General features: G+C 42.1%; 1 protein-coding gene across 1 annotated transcript in view; it reads right to left on the reverse strand.

The window, feature by feature from the left end:
- Positions 1 to 16,693, reverse strand: part of LYST (lysosomal trafficking regulator) — a 556,878-nt gene that overhangs the window by 189,919 nt on the left and 350,266 nt on the right. The window contains 2 exon segments of the mRNA XM_044290763.1: positions 629 to 835; positions 8,779 to 8,918. Coding sequence (XP_044146698.1) covers positions 629 to 835; positions 8,779 to 8,918 — 347 coding nt within the window.

Consider the following 16,693-nt stretch of genomic DNA (forward strand, 5'->3'; position numbering starts at 1 on the left):
AGTACTGTGTCAGTTTATTTTTGGAGAAATCAGGGTCTATAAGTAATACCTGGTTGAACGTTACTGGCTGCTACAGATGCGGACATAATGTACGGTATGTAAAACCTGTCAATTTATTAAATTAAGCAAGCAATCTATTGATACAGGAGCAGAATTTAAAATTAAATCATATATGAAATGTAATGTGATTTATTTAGCCACCTGCAACAGCTGTAACGTTCAATATGTGGGTTGCACTTCAAACGGTCTGAAAACCATATATAAGGAAACATCTTTCAGACATCTCAAATGTGAAGGTAGTAAACATTTCCATGTTTGGTGATTATTCACACATGGTAATGGCGGCGTGTCTGAGGTGAGTGAAGGGTTTTTAAAACCAGGAAATTTGGCTACACAGTATGGTAATGAATTAAGACAGATTGTTTAAACACGTAGACCGTAAAGCTTTCTGACCAGCACATGGAATTTTAAAGGATCATAATAAAGAGATTGGATTTTAACCGTAGTGCATGCGCTGGATTTTTCAGTTTAATAAAAATATAAAAATAAAAAGCATACTGTAAAAAGAATTTCCAAGTAAAATATTAAACATTGATTACATTTTAAATATATAAAAAGTACTGCTTACTTGCAAACCAGGACTTAAACATTCGGTTAAAATATCCTGATATCTTGGTTCATTGACTATTTGAAGAATTTTTCTTCGATTTTCAATTGTTTGTGAAGGTGACAAAAGATGAGCCAAAAGTCTCCCAAGCTGAACACGAAATGTGTCAGAACACTGGTAAAGTGTAGTTTTCCACTGGTGCTTGGGAGAGCTTGCTCTACCTGGGCCCTGCAGAAGAAGCAAAATTATAACATTTTTGGCAAATAAATCTCATGAAGTCACTGTAAGGTCATGTGTTACATGGTATTTTAAAACAATATAATCTGTTTACAGAATAGCAACAACAATTACATAGCAAGAAAAAGGTATTTTAAAAAATGCGTCGCTGATGGGGGCGTGGCCTGCAGCCAAGCCGAGGGGACATCTCTCAGCAGCTCTCTGTAGCCACAAAGATATCAGGAGACATCCACCTTCATTTCGCTACTAAACCACTCAAAGGTTCATCACACTGAGCACACAAGCCTAATTTCAAGATGGCAGAGCCAGCGAGACTCAAGATACCGTTGCGGCCTACCCATACGGACAAATCCCCGTCCTCAAGTTGCCGCGCCGCCACACCACTCAGAGATCGGTGCCGACTCACACAAACAAGATACACTCTGAGGAGGGACAGTCACCCTCAACTCACTGAAGTGCGCAGCAGTTCCCGACAGCAAGCGGAAGGACACACCCCAGTTCCCGGAGCTACCCTGAGGGCCGAACCGCCACTTCAAGCTATATGCAGACTGTTCCTGCATCGTGCCGCTCTACTGGACGCCGCGTCTCCTGCTTGCCAGCACAGAGTGGGTTACAGCCTGCAAGACCGGAGGTACAGATCCCCCAACTGACCCAGAGGGCCACCCGACAGATCAGCATACCCAACTATAATCAGCGGCCAATAAGCTCAACCAGAAGGGGTGACCCACTTCTCCTAGAAGTCACCCAACAGGTCCCCCCAGGCTCAGCAGATAACAACCGCCACACCCACCCTTCCTTCCTCATTTGGCCATGTACCCCAAACCTACTTACTTTAATAAGGCTTCCCGTGCAAGGTTCAGCCTAATTTTTCTGGCCCTCGATCTATACATTGGGGACACACATAAAATCAACTGAAAGCCTTAGGTCCACTTTCTGTGGGCCACCAAAACACTTAACATTTAATTTAATCTCAAGCACAAGATAAGACACTTGTCAATGTCGCACTAAAAGCAAAGAACCAGCTCCTTGGGGCTATATATCTGAAGCAATTGAACACCAATCAAACTACAGATAGCCATCAACACAAGTGTCCAGACCAACTCCACCAGTGATAGTGAAGATAGGCCCGCACAAATCCAGAAATATGTCCACCTCAAGCCAGACGACTCACTGGACTCTTTTGTACAAAAGTGTCAACCAGCTAACTCAACAAGACACATCCATTCACACCAGTCACTGCCAGAAAGGGAATCTGACAGAGACCCATCCCCACATAATTCACAAGATATGGAAAGTGAGGGAGGAGACGTATAGGACGACAGAAGCCTACCTATCTCCAGGTCATTTCTAGGTAAAGCCCTAGCTATTGAACCGGTGATAAAAGAGCTACAAAAAAAAAAAAATCAAGCAAGACATAGAAACATAGGTGGCTAGGTCGAATAGCTTGAAACAACCCAATCTTAGTTGATCTCCTACACCAAAGCAATGTCTTCTACCTTCCACTCCTGCCAAACTCAAATGAATAAACTGGTTAACTGGATGGGTGATTAGGAAAATAGAGCAAGACGCAACAACAACACCAGATTAAAAGGGATCCTTGAATCTGTACCGTCAGAATCCCTCCCAGACACTGTCAAGCAAATTCTCGTCTCTGTCCTGGGAGACTCCTACCCTACAGAAATCTCAATTGAAAGAGCTCACAGGGCCTTAAAAGCTAAACCATCTCCCTCTGAACCACCAAGACGTTTAATCTGCCAAATATTCCATTCTAAAGTCAGAGACTATGTCTTACGGCTAGCCAGGACAAAACCACCGACCCCAATTGAGGGCTCCACAGTCTCCATATACCAAGATCTGGCCCGGATCATCTTATCCAAGAGAAATATCTTAAGTCCATTAACTGAAGTCCTGAGATACCGGAACACACCTTATATATGGCTCTTCCCCTTCGGTCTCTCCTTTTCAACAGACGGAAAGAGGTTCAACCTGAGAGACCACTCAGAGTTACCAGAACTGCTCTGAATACTGAAGATCACAGATCTGGACATCCCTGACTGGGCCCCCATCCAGGACCTGATTTCTTTACCATCCATACCACCCCCCACACCGTAGGAAACAGTGGGCACGGAGAAACGAGGAAAGAACCGCAGAAGACAAGGAAGACTTCATGCCAAGAAGGATCGATTTCGACCCTACCTGAAATCTACTCGATCCACATGTAATAAGTCATGCTTGATTGTTTCAGAGAGACAACTTTCCAGTAGGTAATGTCGGATTCTCTATAAAACCTATTTATACATAGATATATAAAAAGTCAGCAATCCATACCATAAGGAATAAATAGTAAACCCAGAGTCATATCTGCAGAATAAATATGATACTTCAACATATGCGTTTTATTATTTTTATTTTATTTATTAATTTAAGCATATTAATACTATATAAACGTTTGGATGTAATTTAATCTCATGTTTTTTATGCAAAGTCTTTGTACGGACCACATTTGATACATAGGGTCTGTTAGGAGTCATATATTGGAGGATTCAGATCCGACCCAGGTTTTGATTTAGACACAGCTAAAATAGAATCAATTGGGGCAGACACCCTATAAAAAGACCTCCATGTCAGTCATTTGCTGTTGAACACTGAAGGAACAGTGTTGTTCCGAAACGCGTTTGATACACAGCAAGGACCAACAAGGAGCCATCTTATCAAAGATATACAATAAGGATTCACCGTTTACAAGTAACATTTTGTCCGTTTTCTTCTCATCCAGCACCAGCTTTTTCAGAGATTACTAGTACTAGCATCATTACACAGCTGATGGACTGAGTCACGTGATTCACTTTAACACACGTGGGACGCCACGTACTGCGAGCATAATGTGACTCAACGCTGAAAGATCCAACGCTGACTCCTCAGTCCCGCAGTGAAACTCCAATTGTGCAGCCACAACCAACACCCACCGGACCGGTAATTTACACAAAAAATATCTGTGTGTATGTGTCTGCAAGTTTGGGTGTGAAAAGTGAACCACGGAGTGCTGTTAAAATTGTGAGGAAAACAGGTGTGGATCTCTTGAGCAGGACAATTTCTTTACAGATACGCTGTTTCATATGAACGATCTCTGTTCATTTATAACCAAGTGCAATTATTTGACATTGACCAACTATTGAAGTATCATATTTATTCTGCAGATATAAGACTCTGGATTTACCATTTATTCCTTATGGTATGGATTGCTGACTTTTTATCTACCCATGTATAAACAGGTTTTATATTATTATATATATATATATATATATATATATATATATATATATATATATATTATAAATATTTATTGTTTAGTCCACATTGCCCCAGATATTTTGTGTGCCCTCCATCTATACACAATTTATTTTTCTTGCTACAACATGGGGTTGGTTGTGGAGATCTTGCAGTGAAACCAAGATCTGTACATAATGGGGCGCCCTGGCTCGCGCAACCCCCACACCTACATAAATGTTCATCAACTAACCTATCAGCCCCATGGCTGGCTCACCATGGTACTGACACAATGTGGCACACAATAGTTTTATTGTGCTATATGTTCATAGTTTATGTTATGTTTCTTGATTGTGAACTCTATTCATCTCCCACCCACACATTATTTGGGCCTCCGAAACTAATACAGTACCAACCCCTCTAGAAGCAGAGGAATTTGATCCGCAGTGGAACCACATAGGGAAACTGGAGCGATAGAGAGCGGTTAAACTTAAAGTGTGTTTCCTGTAAAAGAGAATAGTAAAGTTTTTTCTTTTTTAAGAAGGAAAAAGTTTGGCACCTTTTGGAGGGGGCATTGAAGCCCTTGACATTAAAAGAGGCTACTATCGGATCTGTCATCTTGCTTCAGTTTGACCAGTGGGCCAGCCATGGTTAGTGTCAAGATCTATAACTCTCAGAGTTATGCATCTGAGAAGGTATACCATTATATGCACAAGACATTTCCCAAAAAGTGAGCATTAGATCCTCTACCAAAAGGGGTATGTATGAGCGCTCTAGGAAGGACATCCACATAAGTGTTTTGCAATACAAACAAAAAATAAACATAGATAACAGGTTGACATAGGTATAGGAAATAACAAATGCGCAAAAGTTTTTGCGGTTTCCACAGTAAGAAAAGGGCAGATTCTGGAGATATTCTTAAGGTATACACGACAAGAGTTTGTAAGTGATTGAATATGGAGAACAAATGAAAGATCAGAATCAAATGTGGCCCCAAGACAGCAGGCATGTTGCACAGGAGTTATGATAGTGCTGCAGATCGAAATTTAAATATCAAGTTTAGGTGGGTTAGTAGATGGGGGAAAGACAAGAAGTTCAGTTTTTGAGAGGTTCAGTTTTAGATATAGAGATGACCGGATATTAGAGACAGCTGCCAGGCAATTGCTGGTGTTTTGAAGTAAATCAGAGGTGATGTCAGGGGATGAAGTGTATAGTTGGCTTATAGGCGCATGGTCAGACCAAGTAGCGTACACAATGTCCGACTTGACTACCTTGTGTATTAGATCTCTCAAGACTAGAAAGAAGTAAATACGAGACTGTGATGAATGGGCTGATGAAATATAAGTAAAGTCACACGGGCATGGTGGTATCGCCAGATGTTGTGAAATGAGGTATCTTTAAGAGTAGCTTGTAGGTCCACACAATGGTTGTCTATTATAGTATGACAGTCTAAGTCCGCATTCACTAGGTTGTTAAAATCACCAACTATGATCACTGCAACTTTCGCTACTTTCTGTATCTTTCTAAAGAGTCTGTTAAAGGTTATCTGCCGAACATTGGGTGCGTATACAAATACAATAGTGAGTTGGATGTAAAAGACATATTAAAATAAAATATCAACCCGCAGAGTTTGTAATACATTGTTTTGAAGTAAATGCCACAGAAGATGTAATGCAAATAAAGGCACCTGCTTACCGCTTCATGGTAGCTGGTTAATGAAAGATGTGTGGGAAGTGATGTGCACACATCTCTGCAGGTCTGATTTGAATAAATGAGATTCCTGAATCAGGGCAACAACTTGAGTATATCAGACCAAATCTGAGAGCGCCTGAACGATGAATTCACATCTCTCACATTATTAGAATAGACCTTCAACCCCATGGTAGGAGAAGAGGTAAAATGCTATACACAGGTGCCTGTGAACATACGGGACATATTGACATACAGGTAGTTACATGCTAAGGATAAGTTGAGGACCTGAGCCTCAAGGACAAGTACAAAAAACAAAACAAGAAACAGTTCCAGTGGGTATAACAGGGGTGGCTAGGAGCCAACATAGGAGAAACAAGTAACAAAAAGTGATGTCCATTCCAAGGGGTCTGCTTAGAGCAGGCATCCTCAAACTGCGGCCCTCCAGCTGTTGCAAAATTACAACTCCCAGCATGCCCTAACAGCCTACAGGTATCAGCTTACAGCAGGGCAATGTGGGAGTTGTAGTTTTACAACAGCTCGAGGGCCGCAGTTTGAGGATGCCTGGTTTAGAGGAAATAACATCTCCATGGAACAGATCAGACGGTGTAGCGGTGTCACCGTCAGTTCTGTGAGAAGTTCTGGCAGACGTTCTTCTCTACCTCTTGTATGATGTTCTTTGTTTTAGTTTCACTATCTCATCTCATTCCTTCTGCCAGGTGTCACTTAATTAGACTAATCGTCTTCCTTTATATTCCCTCCCATACTGCCTCACTTTGCGGTTTATACTACTTCCTGGATGAAGTGTGCATTGCTGGAGGCTGCTTCTGCTGTTTGCTCAGATAAGTCCTTTACTTTATTGTGTTTCCTTGCTGGCTTGATTCTAGGTGACCCTTACTCCGTCCGTATTAAGTGCAGGGAGCCGGTGGTCGTGTCCCCCTCACTATTATAGGGTTTTCAGGTGTCACACAGACTAAGGTACGTGGGCATGCAATTGTCTACCATCGAGACCCTTGCATGTGCATAGCAGTCAGGGAGAGCTCTTAGGGTTTTATAGGGCTCACCAATAAGCTCCTTAGTTTGGGATCAAGCCAGTCGCTAGTTTATTCATAAGTTCCAGCGATCTGAAAACTTCACCCGTGACAAGGGGGGATTTACAGGTAGTAGTCACTTACGTGTCCCGTGCCCCAGGCACCCGATAGGAACAGAGCAGAGATCCAGCGTTCTTTTCAGGTGACTTCCCATTCAGGGGCAATCCTGTCTGGTTTGAAGGATAACATCTTTGAGCAGTTGTGGCAGATTGGAAAGAAGCCCCCAACTGTAAGTCTGCGTGCCACATATTGTGGGGTGAGGCAGACATGTTGGTTACAATCATTTGAGAGCAGGAGCTTGATGGGGAAAACCCCAGCGGTACTGAATATGTTGATCTCTTATAATCTTAGTAATTGGGGCAAACTCCCTCTCTTTAGCTAATATGGTCACAGATAGGTCAGGGAACACAGAGATTTATTGAAATACATCAGTAGGAGTGCAGTTCTGTCGCATTGCCTTCAGAATTAGCTCCTTAACTTGGTAGAAATCGATTTGAGCAACATTGTCATGCGGCAGTGAGGAGTCCAAACCTTTGGGCTTCAGAATCCGGTGGATACGATCAATGGTTAAGTCCATGTCTGACACAGAGGGAATAGCGGCTTTGAGGAGACTTTTAAGGAGCGGCTGCAGGGCCTATGTTTCCACCAGCTCTAGGACCATGCGTAGTCGCACATTATTTAGACGGTGGTGGTCCTCCATATTTTGCACCTTGCTCTTAAAGTTAGCCAGATCTTCCTCCAGTGCTTCGTGAGTGTCGATCAAGGAGTTATGGGAAGTGGCAAACTATGCAATTTTCCCTTCTACATGTGAAGTGTGCTCCCTCAAGCTCTGAAGTTCAAGCCTAAACTTCCCTAGGAGGTCTCCATCATGTTTTCTTTGAGGGAGAAGCGTAGGCTTTCTAGCATGGATCGCATGGTGCCCTCTGTTAGCGGGTAGGAAGGCAACCCTGAGAGCATTGTCTCCTCCGTGCTAAGAGAGGTTCCAGACGATGAGGCCGCAGCAGAGTGTGCTGTCGAAGATGACCCGGTTAGGCGTGGACTTGCAGCCGTTGGTTTGGCCAAAAAATCTGAGTTTTTTCAGAGCCTATCCTGCAGGACACTTCTGCTTGCGCTGGGTACACTGAATATATGTTTGGATAGCCGATATGAGACGCTTTCTGGGTGTCTTGTGCGGAGCTAGCGAGTTAAGCAGACAGCACCATTAGCATGCAGGCCACACCCCCTATAAAGCACTTTAGGAAACTCTGACCTCATTTAACTCCTAAACTTGTAAACATAGATCTAAACTGACACTTCCAGCTTATTTAAAAGTAAATTCTAGCCAATACTGATATATCACATGACCCCCTTTCCTTTAGAAAAATCTGAGATGAATTCAACATGGCGTGTTACCAAATAATGCAGCCTCCCTCCCAATTAATACTTTAGAACATTGGCACACAACAGTGAAAACAGTGAAAAAAACAGTTGGTTACAAATGGATAAACTGTCAGTTTTCAACAGACATTTTTTCACTGATGCCTTGCTGAGAAATGGGTGCTAAAATCGGTCCCATTCAATTGTAAGGGGGCTGTCAGTTAGTGAAAACATACTAGATAGAACATGTTCTATGTTTTGATGTCCGTTATTCACTAGCTGTATAAAGATTCAGTCATCTTGAAATGCAATATGTCTAATAACTATCTACAAACTACTATTGTGGGCAGATGTGCTGTCTCACTTGAAAGTGAAATGCATCCATAATGCAGCTAATATTAACATTCATGACCTAGACAGATGCTTATACAAAGATGGGATGAGCAAATATAGTTCATAAAAAAAATGTTAAGAGGCATATCCAAATATCAAAAATAAAATATCATAATTTGAAATAAAAAATATTCATACCAATAAGAGTATAATCCCATCAATCATGACTCTCAATAATTCACTTTGAAATTCATTTTTAACATGGAAAACATTCAACTGTAACTCATCTTCAGAATCTTGTAAACACAACTCTGGATCCCCTTTCTCTTCGACAATATCTAAAAGAAACAGATGAAAAGCATGTTTATAAAATGTCCCTGGTGTTTTTTTGTTTTTTCCATACATCATTTTTGGGTCTATTTTCTGGCACATCTACTAAATAGACCCGTAAAATCGATGCCATCTGTAAGTACCCACTAAAGGAACCTTTACAATGAAAATGTAGTCCAATCTACAGGCAACATGTTATAGAGAAGGAGTAGAAGGAGGAGTTGAAAAGATTCACATATAGTTTTGTGGGAAAATGATTTAGTAATATAAATATCTGCTAATTCTGAATCAAGTAGTCATGTGAAGAGTCATGGGAGAGCTGGAGTCTACAATGTAGGGTGGCAGGACTCTTCACACAACTGGCCTGTTAGTATTGAGGGTTTTACACTCTCTAGGAAAGAAAAAGCCAATAGAAAAGGCGGTGATGTGTGCCTGTATGTGAGGGGTGATATAAAGGTGAGTGGGGCGAATTAAAAACTAAAAAAAATATTTGGTGTCAATAGACTGGTATCTATTCTCACATAATCATAGAAAGGATAAATGGAAGATGTTTAAATACACATTGGGTAATTACACTGCAAAATGTATTCCTGTAGGTAATAAGTATAAAAAAAAAGGGCAATAAATGACAAAAAATACAAATCTGAGGGTCAGCTGTGGACTTTGAAATATACAATGGGCTTAATAAAATATAAAATGAACCGCAGGTGGCAAAAGAAGGCAAAACAAATCCCCCAAAAAATCTTTAAAAAGGACGTGTCACCATAAAATCAAATGCAATCTGAAAGCACCATGCCATAGAGCAAGATAGGTTTATCAGATTTGTATGTAATTTTGTGGGAAAGGATCCAGAAAAACCTATAATTTATACAGGACCCCAGGTGATCTGATATTAATGACAGGTTCTGAGATCATCAATATGTTAGTAAGGCCTCTTTCACACTTGCGTTGTCCGGATTCCGGCGTGTACTCCACTTGCCGGAATTACATGCCGGATCCGGAAAAACGCAAGTGTACTGAAAGCATTTGAAGACGGATCAGTCTTCAAAATGCTTTCAGTGTTACTACTGGCAGCCAGGACGCTATTAAAGTCCTGGTTGCCATAGTAGGAGCGGGGAGCGGTATACTTACCATCCGTGCGGCTCCCGGGGCGCTCCAGAGTGACGTCAGAGCGCCCCATGCGCATGGATGACGTGCCATGTGATCACGTCATCCATGCGCCTGGGGCGCCCTGACGTCACTCTGGAGCGCCCCGGGAGTCGCACGGATGGTAAGTATGCTGCTCCCCCGCTCCCCTTTACCATGGCTGCCAGGACTTTAGCGTCCCGGCAGCCATGGTAACCACTCTAAAAAAGCTAAACGTCGTATCCGGCAATGCGCCGAAACGACGTTTAGCTTAAGGCCGGATCCGGATCAATGCCTTTCAATGGGCATTCATTCCGGATCCGGCCTTGCGGCAAGTCTTCAGTTTTTTTGGCCGGAGCAAAAAGCGCAGCATGCTGCGGTATTTTCTCTGGCCAAAAAACGTTCCGTTCCGGAACTGAAGACATCGTGATGCATCCTGAACGGATTTCTCTCCATTCAGAATGCATTAGGATAATCCTGATCAGGATTCTTCCGGCAAAGAGCCCCGACGACGGAACTCTATGCCGGAAGACAATAACGCAAGTGTGAAAGAGCCCTTAGGTGGGCGTCAGGCGGCCATTTTATGTAAGTTCAGTGCACCAGCACAGCATATGTACATTTGTGACAGTCAAATATAAGGTTTAAATACTGCAGTTATATTCAGGATTTTTATATTCAGGATTTTTTTCAAGATAATACATTTTGGGTCCTTTGCTAAATTTGTGACAGTCAAATACAAACTTTAAATACTGCAGTTATACTCTGAGTTTTAAAAAACACTTATTTTGTGCAAGACCCTACATCTGGGGCCTTTTCTGCATTTGTCACAGTGAAATACAAGCTTTAGATACTGCTGCTATATTCTTGTTTTAACCACCTCCCGTCCGCCCATAGACTATAAACGTCCGGGAGGTGGTTCTTTATTTCTGAATGGACGTTACAGCTGCACGCTAATCGTGCAGCTGCTGATCAGGTTGCCTGCTGTCAGTGACAGCAGGGCAACCCAGAGAGAAGGCAGGGACAGTGCCCAGGTGTCCCTGCCTTCTGGATCGCTGCATACACAGCGCTCAGTGAGCGCTGTGTATGCAGAGCAGAAAGCGCTATGACCGGAGAGTGCAGGAGCTGTGTGAGGTCTTTCACAGACCTCGATCAGCCGTGCACTGAGGCTGTACAGCGCTGTATAGCCTCTCTGGGGGGGTGTATTTCTGCTGTAACTGGGGCTACTATGTCAGCCCCAGTTACAGGAGAAATCAACAGTGAAAAAAAGAAAAGAAAAAGTGAAGTAAATGTCCCCCAGAGGTCTTGTATGACCTTATGGGGGACGAAAAGTATAAAATAAAAAAATAAAGTGTTAATAAAATTAAAAAAAAGGTTTCACATGTAAAAAAAAAAAAAATTCCCCAAGTAAGGAATAAAAAAAATGTTAAAAATAGAAAAAATAAAATAGACATATTTGGAATTGCCGTGTCCGTGATGATCGGCTCTATAAATATATCACATAATAGACCCAGTCCAATAAACACCATAAAAAAAATCTAAAGTATACATATTAGGTATTGCCACGTCCAAAAAAAACAGCTCTATAAAAATATCACATGACCTAACCCCTTGGGTGAACACCATTAATAAAAAAATATATAAAAAAATAAAATAAAGAACTGTCAAAACAAAATTTTTGTCACCTTACATCACAAAAAATGCAACACCAAGTGATCAAAAAGGCGTATGTCCCACAAAATGGTACCAATAAAACCGTCACCTCATCCCGCAAAAAATGAGCCCCTACATAAGAAAATCTCTCAAAAAGATAAAAAACATATAGCTCTCAGAACATGGACACATTAAAACATAATTTTTTTGTTTCAAAAATGCTATTATTGTGTAAAACTTTAATAAATAGGAAAAAGTATACATATTAGGTATCGCCACGTCCGTAACAATCTGCTCTATAAAAATGTCACTTGACCGAACCCCTCAGGTGAACGTTGCAAAAATAAATAAATAAAAACAGTGCTAAAACAACCAATTTTTGGGTCACCTTGCCCCATAAAGTGTTATAATGAATGATCAAAAAAAATCATATGTACCCAAAAATAGTACCAATAAAACTGGCACCTTATCCCCTAGTTTCCAAAATGGGATCACTTCTTGGGAGTTTCTACTGTAAGGGTGCATCAGGAGGGCTTCAAATGGGACATGGCATCTAAAAACCATGTGGAGTCCCTTTTCTTCTGCGCCCTGCCGTGTGCCCATACAGCAGTTTATGACCACATGTGGGGTGTTTCTGTAAACCGCTGAATCTGGGTAATAAATATATAGAGTTTTGTTTGGCTGTTAACCATCGATGTGTTAATGAAAAAATTGGATTAAAATGGAAAATCTGCCAAAAAAGTGAAATTTAAAAATGTGATCTCTATTTTCCTTCAATTCTTGTGGAAAGCCTAAAGGGTTAACAAAGTTTGTAAAATCGGTTTTAAGTAACTTGAAGGGGTGTAGTTCTACAATGGGGTCATTTATGGGGGTATCCACTATGTAGGCCCCCACAAAGTGACTTCAGACCTGAACTGAAATTTTAAGAATTGCTTCTAAACTTCTAAGCCTTCTAACGTCCTAAAAAAATGAAATTACATTTCCAAAATGATGCCAACATAAAGTAGACATATGGGGAATGTTAAGTAATAAATATTTTATGAGGTATCACTTTCTGTTTTAAAAGCAGAGAAATAGAAATTTAGAGAATTGCTAATTTTTTTAAATCTTTGGTAAATTTAGGATTTTTTCATACATAAAAGGTGAAATATATTGACTCCAATTTTTTTTTTTTTTTTTTTTTGAGTTTTGAAAATACTTTATTCTAAATCTCAAGCAGAAAATACATAAGATACATCAACCCCACAACAGGGTACTTATTTCCATTTCAGTCAGTGTGGAATACAAACATTTTCAAGTACCAGCAATAATGAGGAAGAGGAAAAAATTTTAAGAATAGAAGAGAGGGAGGAAGGGATGGAGGTGGGGAGGGGAGGGGGGGGGGGAATCCTACTATCCCTATATCAATGACCCCTAAAACCTATCCACTTCATGAGGAGAAACCTCTATATTTTTTCCACGAGGACCATGTAGCTTCAAATACTTGAGTCCTTTTGGTTTCCCACCCTGCAATCTGTTTCAATCTGTAGAGTGCATCACACTTTGCAATCCACTGGGAGATGGATGGGGCCCTACTATTTTTCCACATGAAAGCTATCAGAACTCTCGCAGCCGCGAGTAGTTGGCTCAGTAAGGATATGGTGTATCTGTTCCCTCCAACTTTTCCTATCAGTCCCAATAAACATCCTTCAGCTGAGGGCGCAAACTGTACCCCACTGATCTGTGAACAGATTGAACACACCTGCCTCCAATACTCAGATATGATAGAGCATGACCACCATATATGCAGCATGGAGCCCTCTTCCTTGAGACACCGCCAGCACTTTTCGGATACATAAGGTGCAATTTCTGGGGCGTGTAATACCACCTAGTGATGACCTTGTAAAGGTTTTCCTGCAATTTCACACATCTGGATACCCTGGGAGTGATATTGACTCAAATTTATGACCATCATGAAGTACAAGGTGTCACGAGAAAACAATCTCTGAATGACTTGGATAAGTAAAGGCGTTCCAAAGTTATTACCACATAAAGTGAGATATGTCAGTTTTGCAAAATTAGGCCTGGTCATTAAGGGGGCAAATTTCCCAGACGAGAAGTGGTTAAAAAAACACACATTTTTTTTTCTTTTTAAGATAATACATTTTGGGTCCTTTGCTGGATTTGTGTTATATTCTGGTATTAAAAAAACACCCATTCTGGGCAAGATAATACATTTGTGGCCTTCACTGCATTTCTGACAGTCAAATACAAACTTGAAATACTGCTGTTATATTTTGGGTTTAAAAAACACACATTTTTTTTGCAAGACCCTACATCTGGGGCCTTTGCTGCATTTGTCACAGTCAAATACAAGTGTTAGATACCAGTGTTATATTCTGGTATTAAAAAACCCCCATTTTGGGCAAGATAAAAAATTTGCGGCCTTTGCTGCATTTCTGACAGTTCAATACAAGCGTTAGATAACGCTGTTATATTCTAGTATTAAAAAAACACACATTTTGGGCAAGATAATACCGCTCACCGCCTCATATACGCCATGCCCACAAGGTGGAACTCCACCTTGCACATGCTGGCCAGATTGTGCGAGCAGCAGCAGGCGATAGTGGAGTTTCAGCTGCAGCACGCACAGGTGAGTCGCTCTGCCGGACAGCACCACTTCACCACCAATGAGTGGGCATCCTTGTGCGCTGTTTCGAGTACTCCACCACCATGGCCAGTGCCGATGACGCTGTTCTCAGCTTTACTATCCCACTTCTATGCCTCTTTGAAATAACGTTTCGGCGATGATGATTCACAAGTGGCTCCGAGGGTGGGTTCCTGCACCCACAAACGCCAGATACACAATTGTCCAGCCAGGGCACAGTTCTGGAGGATGACAAGGTGGAGGAGGAGGAACCCTGTTCACATCAGGGTGGCACCCAAACCAGCTCATGGCCATCACTGGTGCGTGCCTGGGGTGATACAGAGGACACAGACAATACACCTCCGACAGAGGACAGCTTGTCCTCTGAGCAGCCTGGTACACATGAGCGATTACATGCTGCAGTGTCTCCGCAACGACTGCCGAGTTGGCCATATTTTAACTTGTGCTGATTACTGGGTGGCCACGCTGCTGGATCCCCATTACAAGGACAACGTACTGTCCTTAATTCCGTCACTGGAGCGTGATCGTAAGACGCGCGAGTACAAGTACGCGCTTGTGGATGCGCTGCAGGTGGCTGACAGTGGGGGCACAGTGAAAGCACAAGGCGAAGGCAGAGGAGGAGGAAGAGGTCGCCAATGCGGCTGGGGCATTGCCAGCACCTCAAAAGGCAGGGTTAGCATGGCCGAAATGTGGGAAAGCTTTGTCAGCACGCCACAACAACCAGCACCACCACCTGATCTGGAACGTCTCAGCAGGAGGCAGCATTTCAGCAACATGGTGGAGCAGTAATTTTGCACACGCCTACACGTACTGAATGATGGGTCTGCCCCCTAGAACTTCTGGGTCTCAAAATTGGGCACCTGCCAGAGCTTGCCCTTTACGCCTTGGAGGTGCTGGCCTGCCCTGCAACCAGTATATTGTCTAAACGTGTGTTTAGCACAGCAGGGGAGTTATCACAGACAAACGCAGCCGCCTGTCCACAGCCAATGTGGACAAGCTTGCGTTCATTAAAATAAACTAGGCATGGAACCCACAGGACTTTGTCTGTACCTTGTGCAGAATAGACATGTATACCGGCCTTACCCAGCCATTATTATACTACAGCGCAATTGCTCATTGTTGTATTTTTTAGATTTCCCACTCTTTTGGGGTGTACTCTAATTTAAACCAAAAATAAATAAAATTTAAAATTAAAACCAAAAACCAGTGTTTGCTACCTCGTCGTCCTCCACCACCGCTTCCGCTTCCACCTACACCGCTACGTCCACCACCTCCTCAACCTCCTACTCCATATGGACCTCCACCTCATAGATCAAGATAATTTTTTTATAAATTTTTACGTATTTTATTTTAAGACATTTCACTGATTTGTCTGTTACATTGTCGGGTGAAATTCACCAATTTTTGGCTGTGATATACCCCTGCTCTACCGAGTAGACAGGTAAATAAATTTCATTAATTTGTCTGTTATCTTGTCGGGTGAAATTTTCAAATTCTTGGCTGTGATATACCCCTGCTCTACCTAGTAGATAGGGAAATACATTTCACTAATTTGTCTGTTACATTGTTGGGTGAAATTCACCCATTTTTGGCTGTGATATACCCCTGCTCTACCTAGGGGACAAGGAAATACATTTCACTAATTTGTCTGTTACATGTTGGGTGAAAAATGCTCATCTTTTGCGCTAGAAAGTACATTTTCAGCCTACACTGCATTTAGGACAGTACAAATCAGGTGAGGTCAGAACAAGTACAGACTATAGTAGATTGGGGGGATGACAGTACCTACAGTTCCTTCATATTGTCTCCCACCCAGTCCCATGCTGAAAGATCACAGTTGGCACCTACAGCCCATGGCCATATGTCTTTTAACTCACCCCCTTGCAAATCAGGCAAGCAGTCTGCGCCCCAAGTCATGCAGCAGTCTGTTATGGTTTTTGATGACTCTGCAGGCAGGGTTTCTGTGGGCCATACACATAGCCCTGCACAAGAAGTGGAAGAGATTGAGTGCAGTGATGCCCAACCACTTATGTTTCAGGATGAGGACATTGGAATATCATCGTAGCACGTCTCTGATGATGACAAAACACAGGTGCCAACTGCTGTGGCTTTCTGCAGTATGCAGACCGACAAGGAGGGCACGGGTAAAGAGTGGGTGGAAGATGATGTGGAGTATGATGAGATACTAGACCCCACATGGAATCAAGGTCAAAATTATCAGATACATTATGGGGGGCTGGGGTGAGGAGGAATATAGGAAGTTAGTGTCAGATTTTGTGGAGTGGTGTCAGGCTTAATACCTACAACTAAAGGTAAAGAAAAATAAGGAGTTGGTGGTGAGTTAAAGCAGGAGAAAGATGC

Source organism: Bufo gargarizans, chromosome 4, assembly GCF_014858855.1.
Source record: "Bufo gargarizans isolate SCDJY-AF-19 chromosome 4, ASM1485885v1, whole genome shotgun sequence".
In the NCBI taxonomy this organism is placed as follows: domain Eukaryota; kingdom Metazoa; phylum Chordata; class Amphibia; order Anura; family Bufonidae; genus Bufo; species Bufo gargarizans.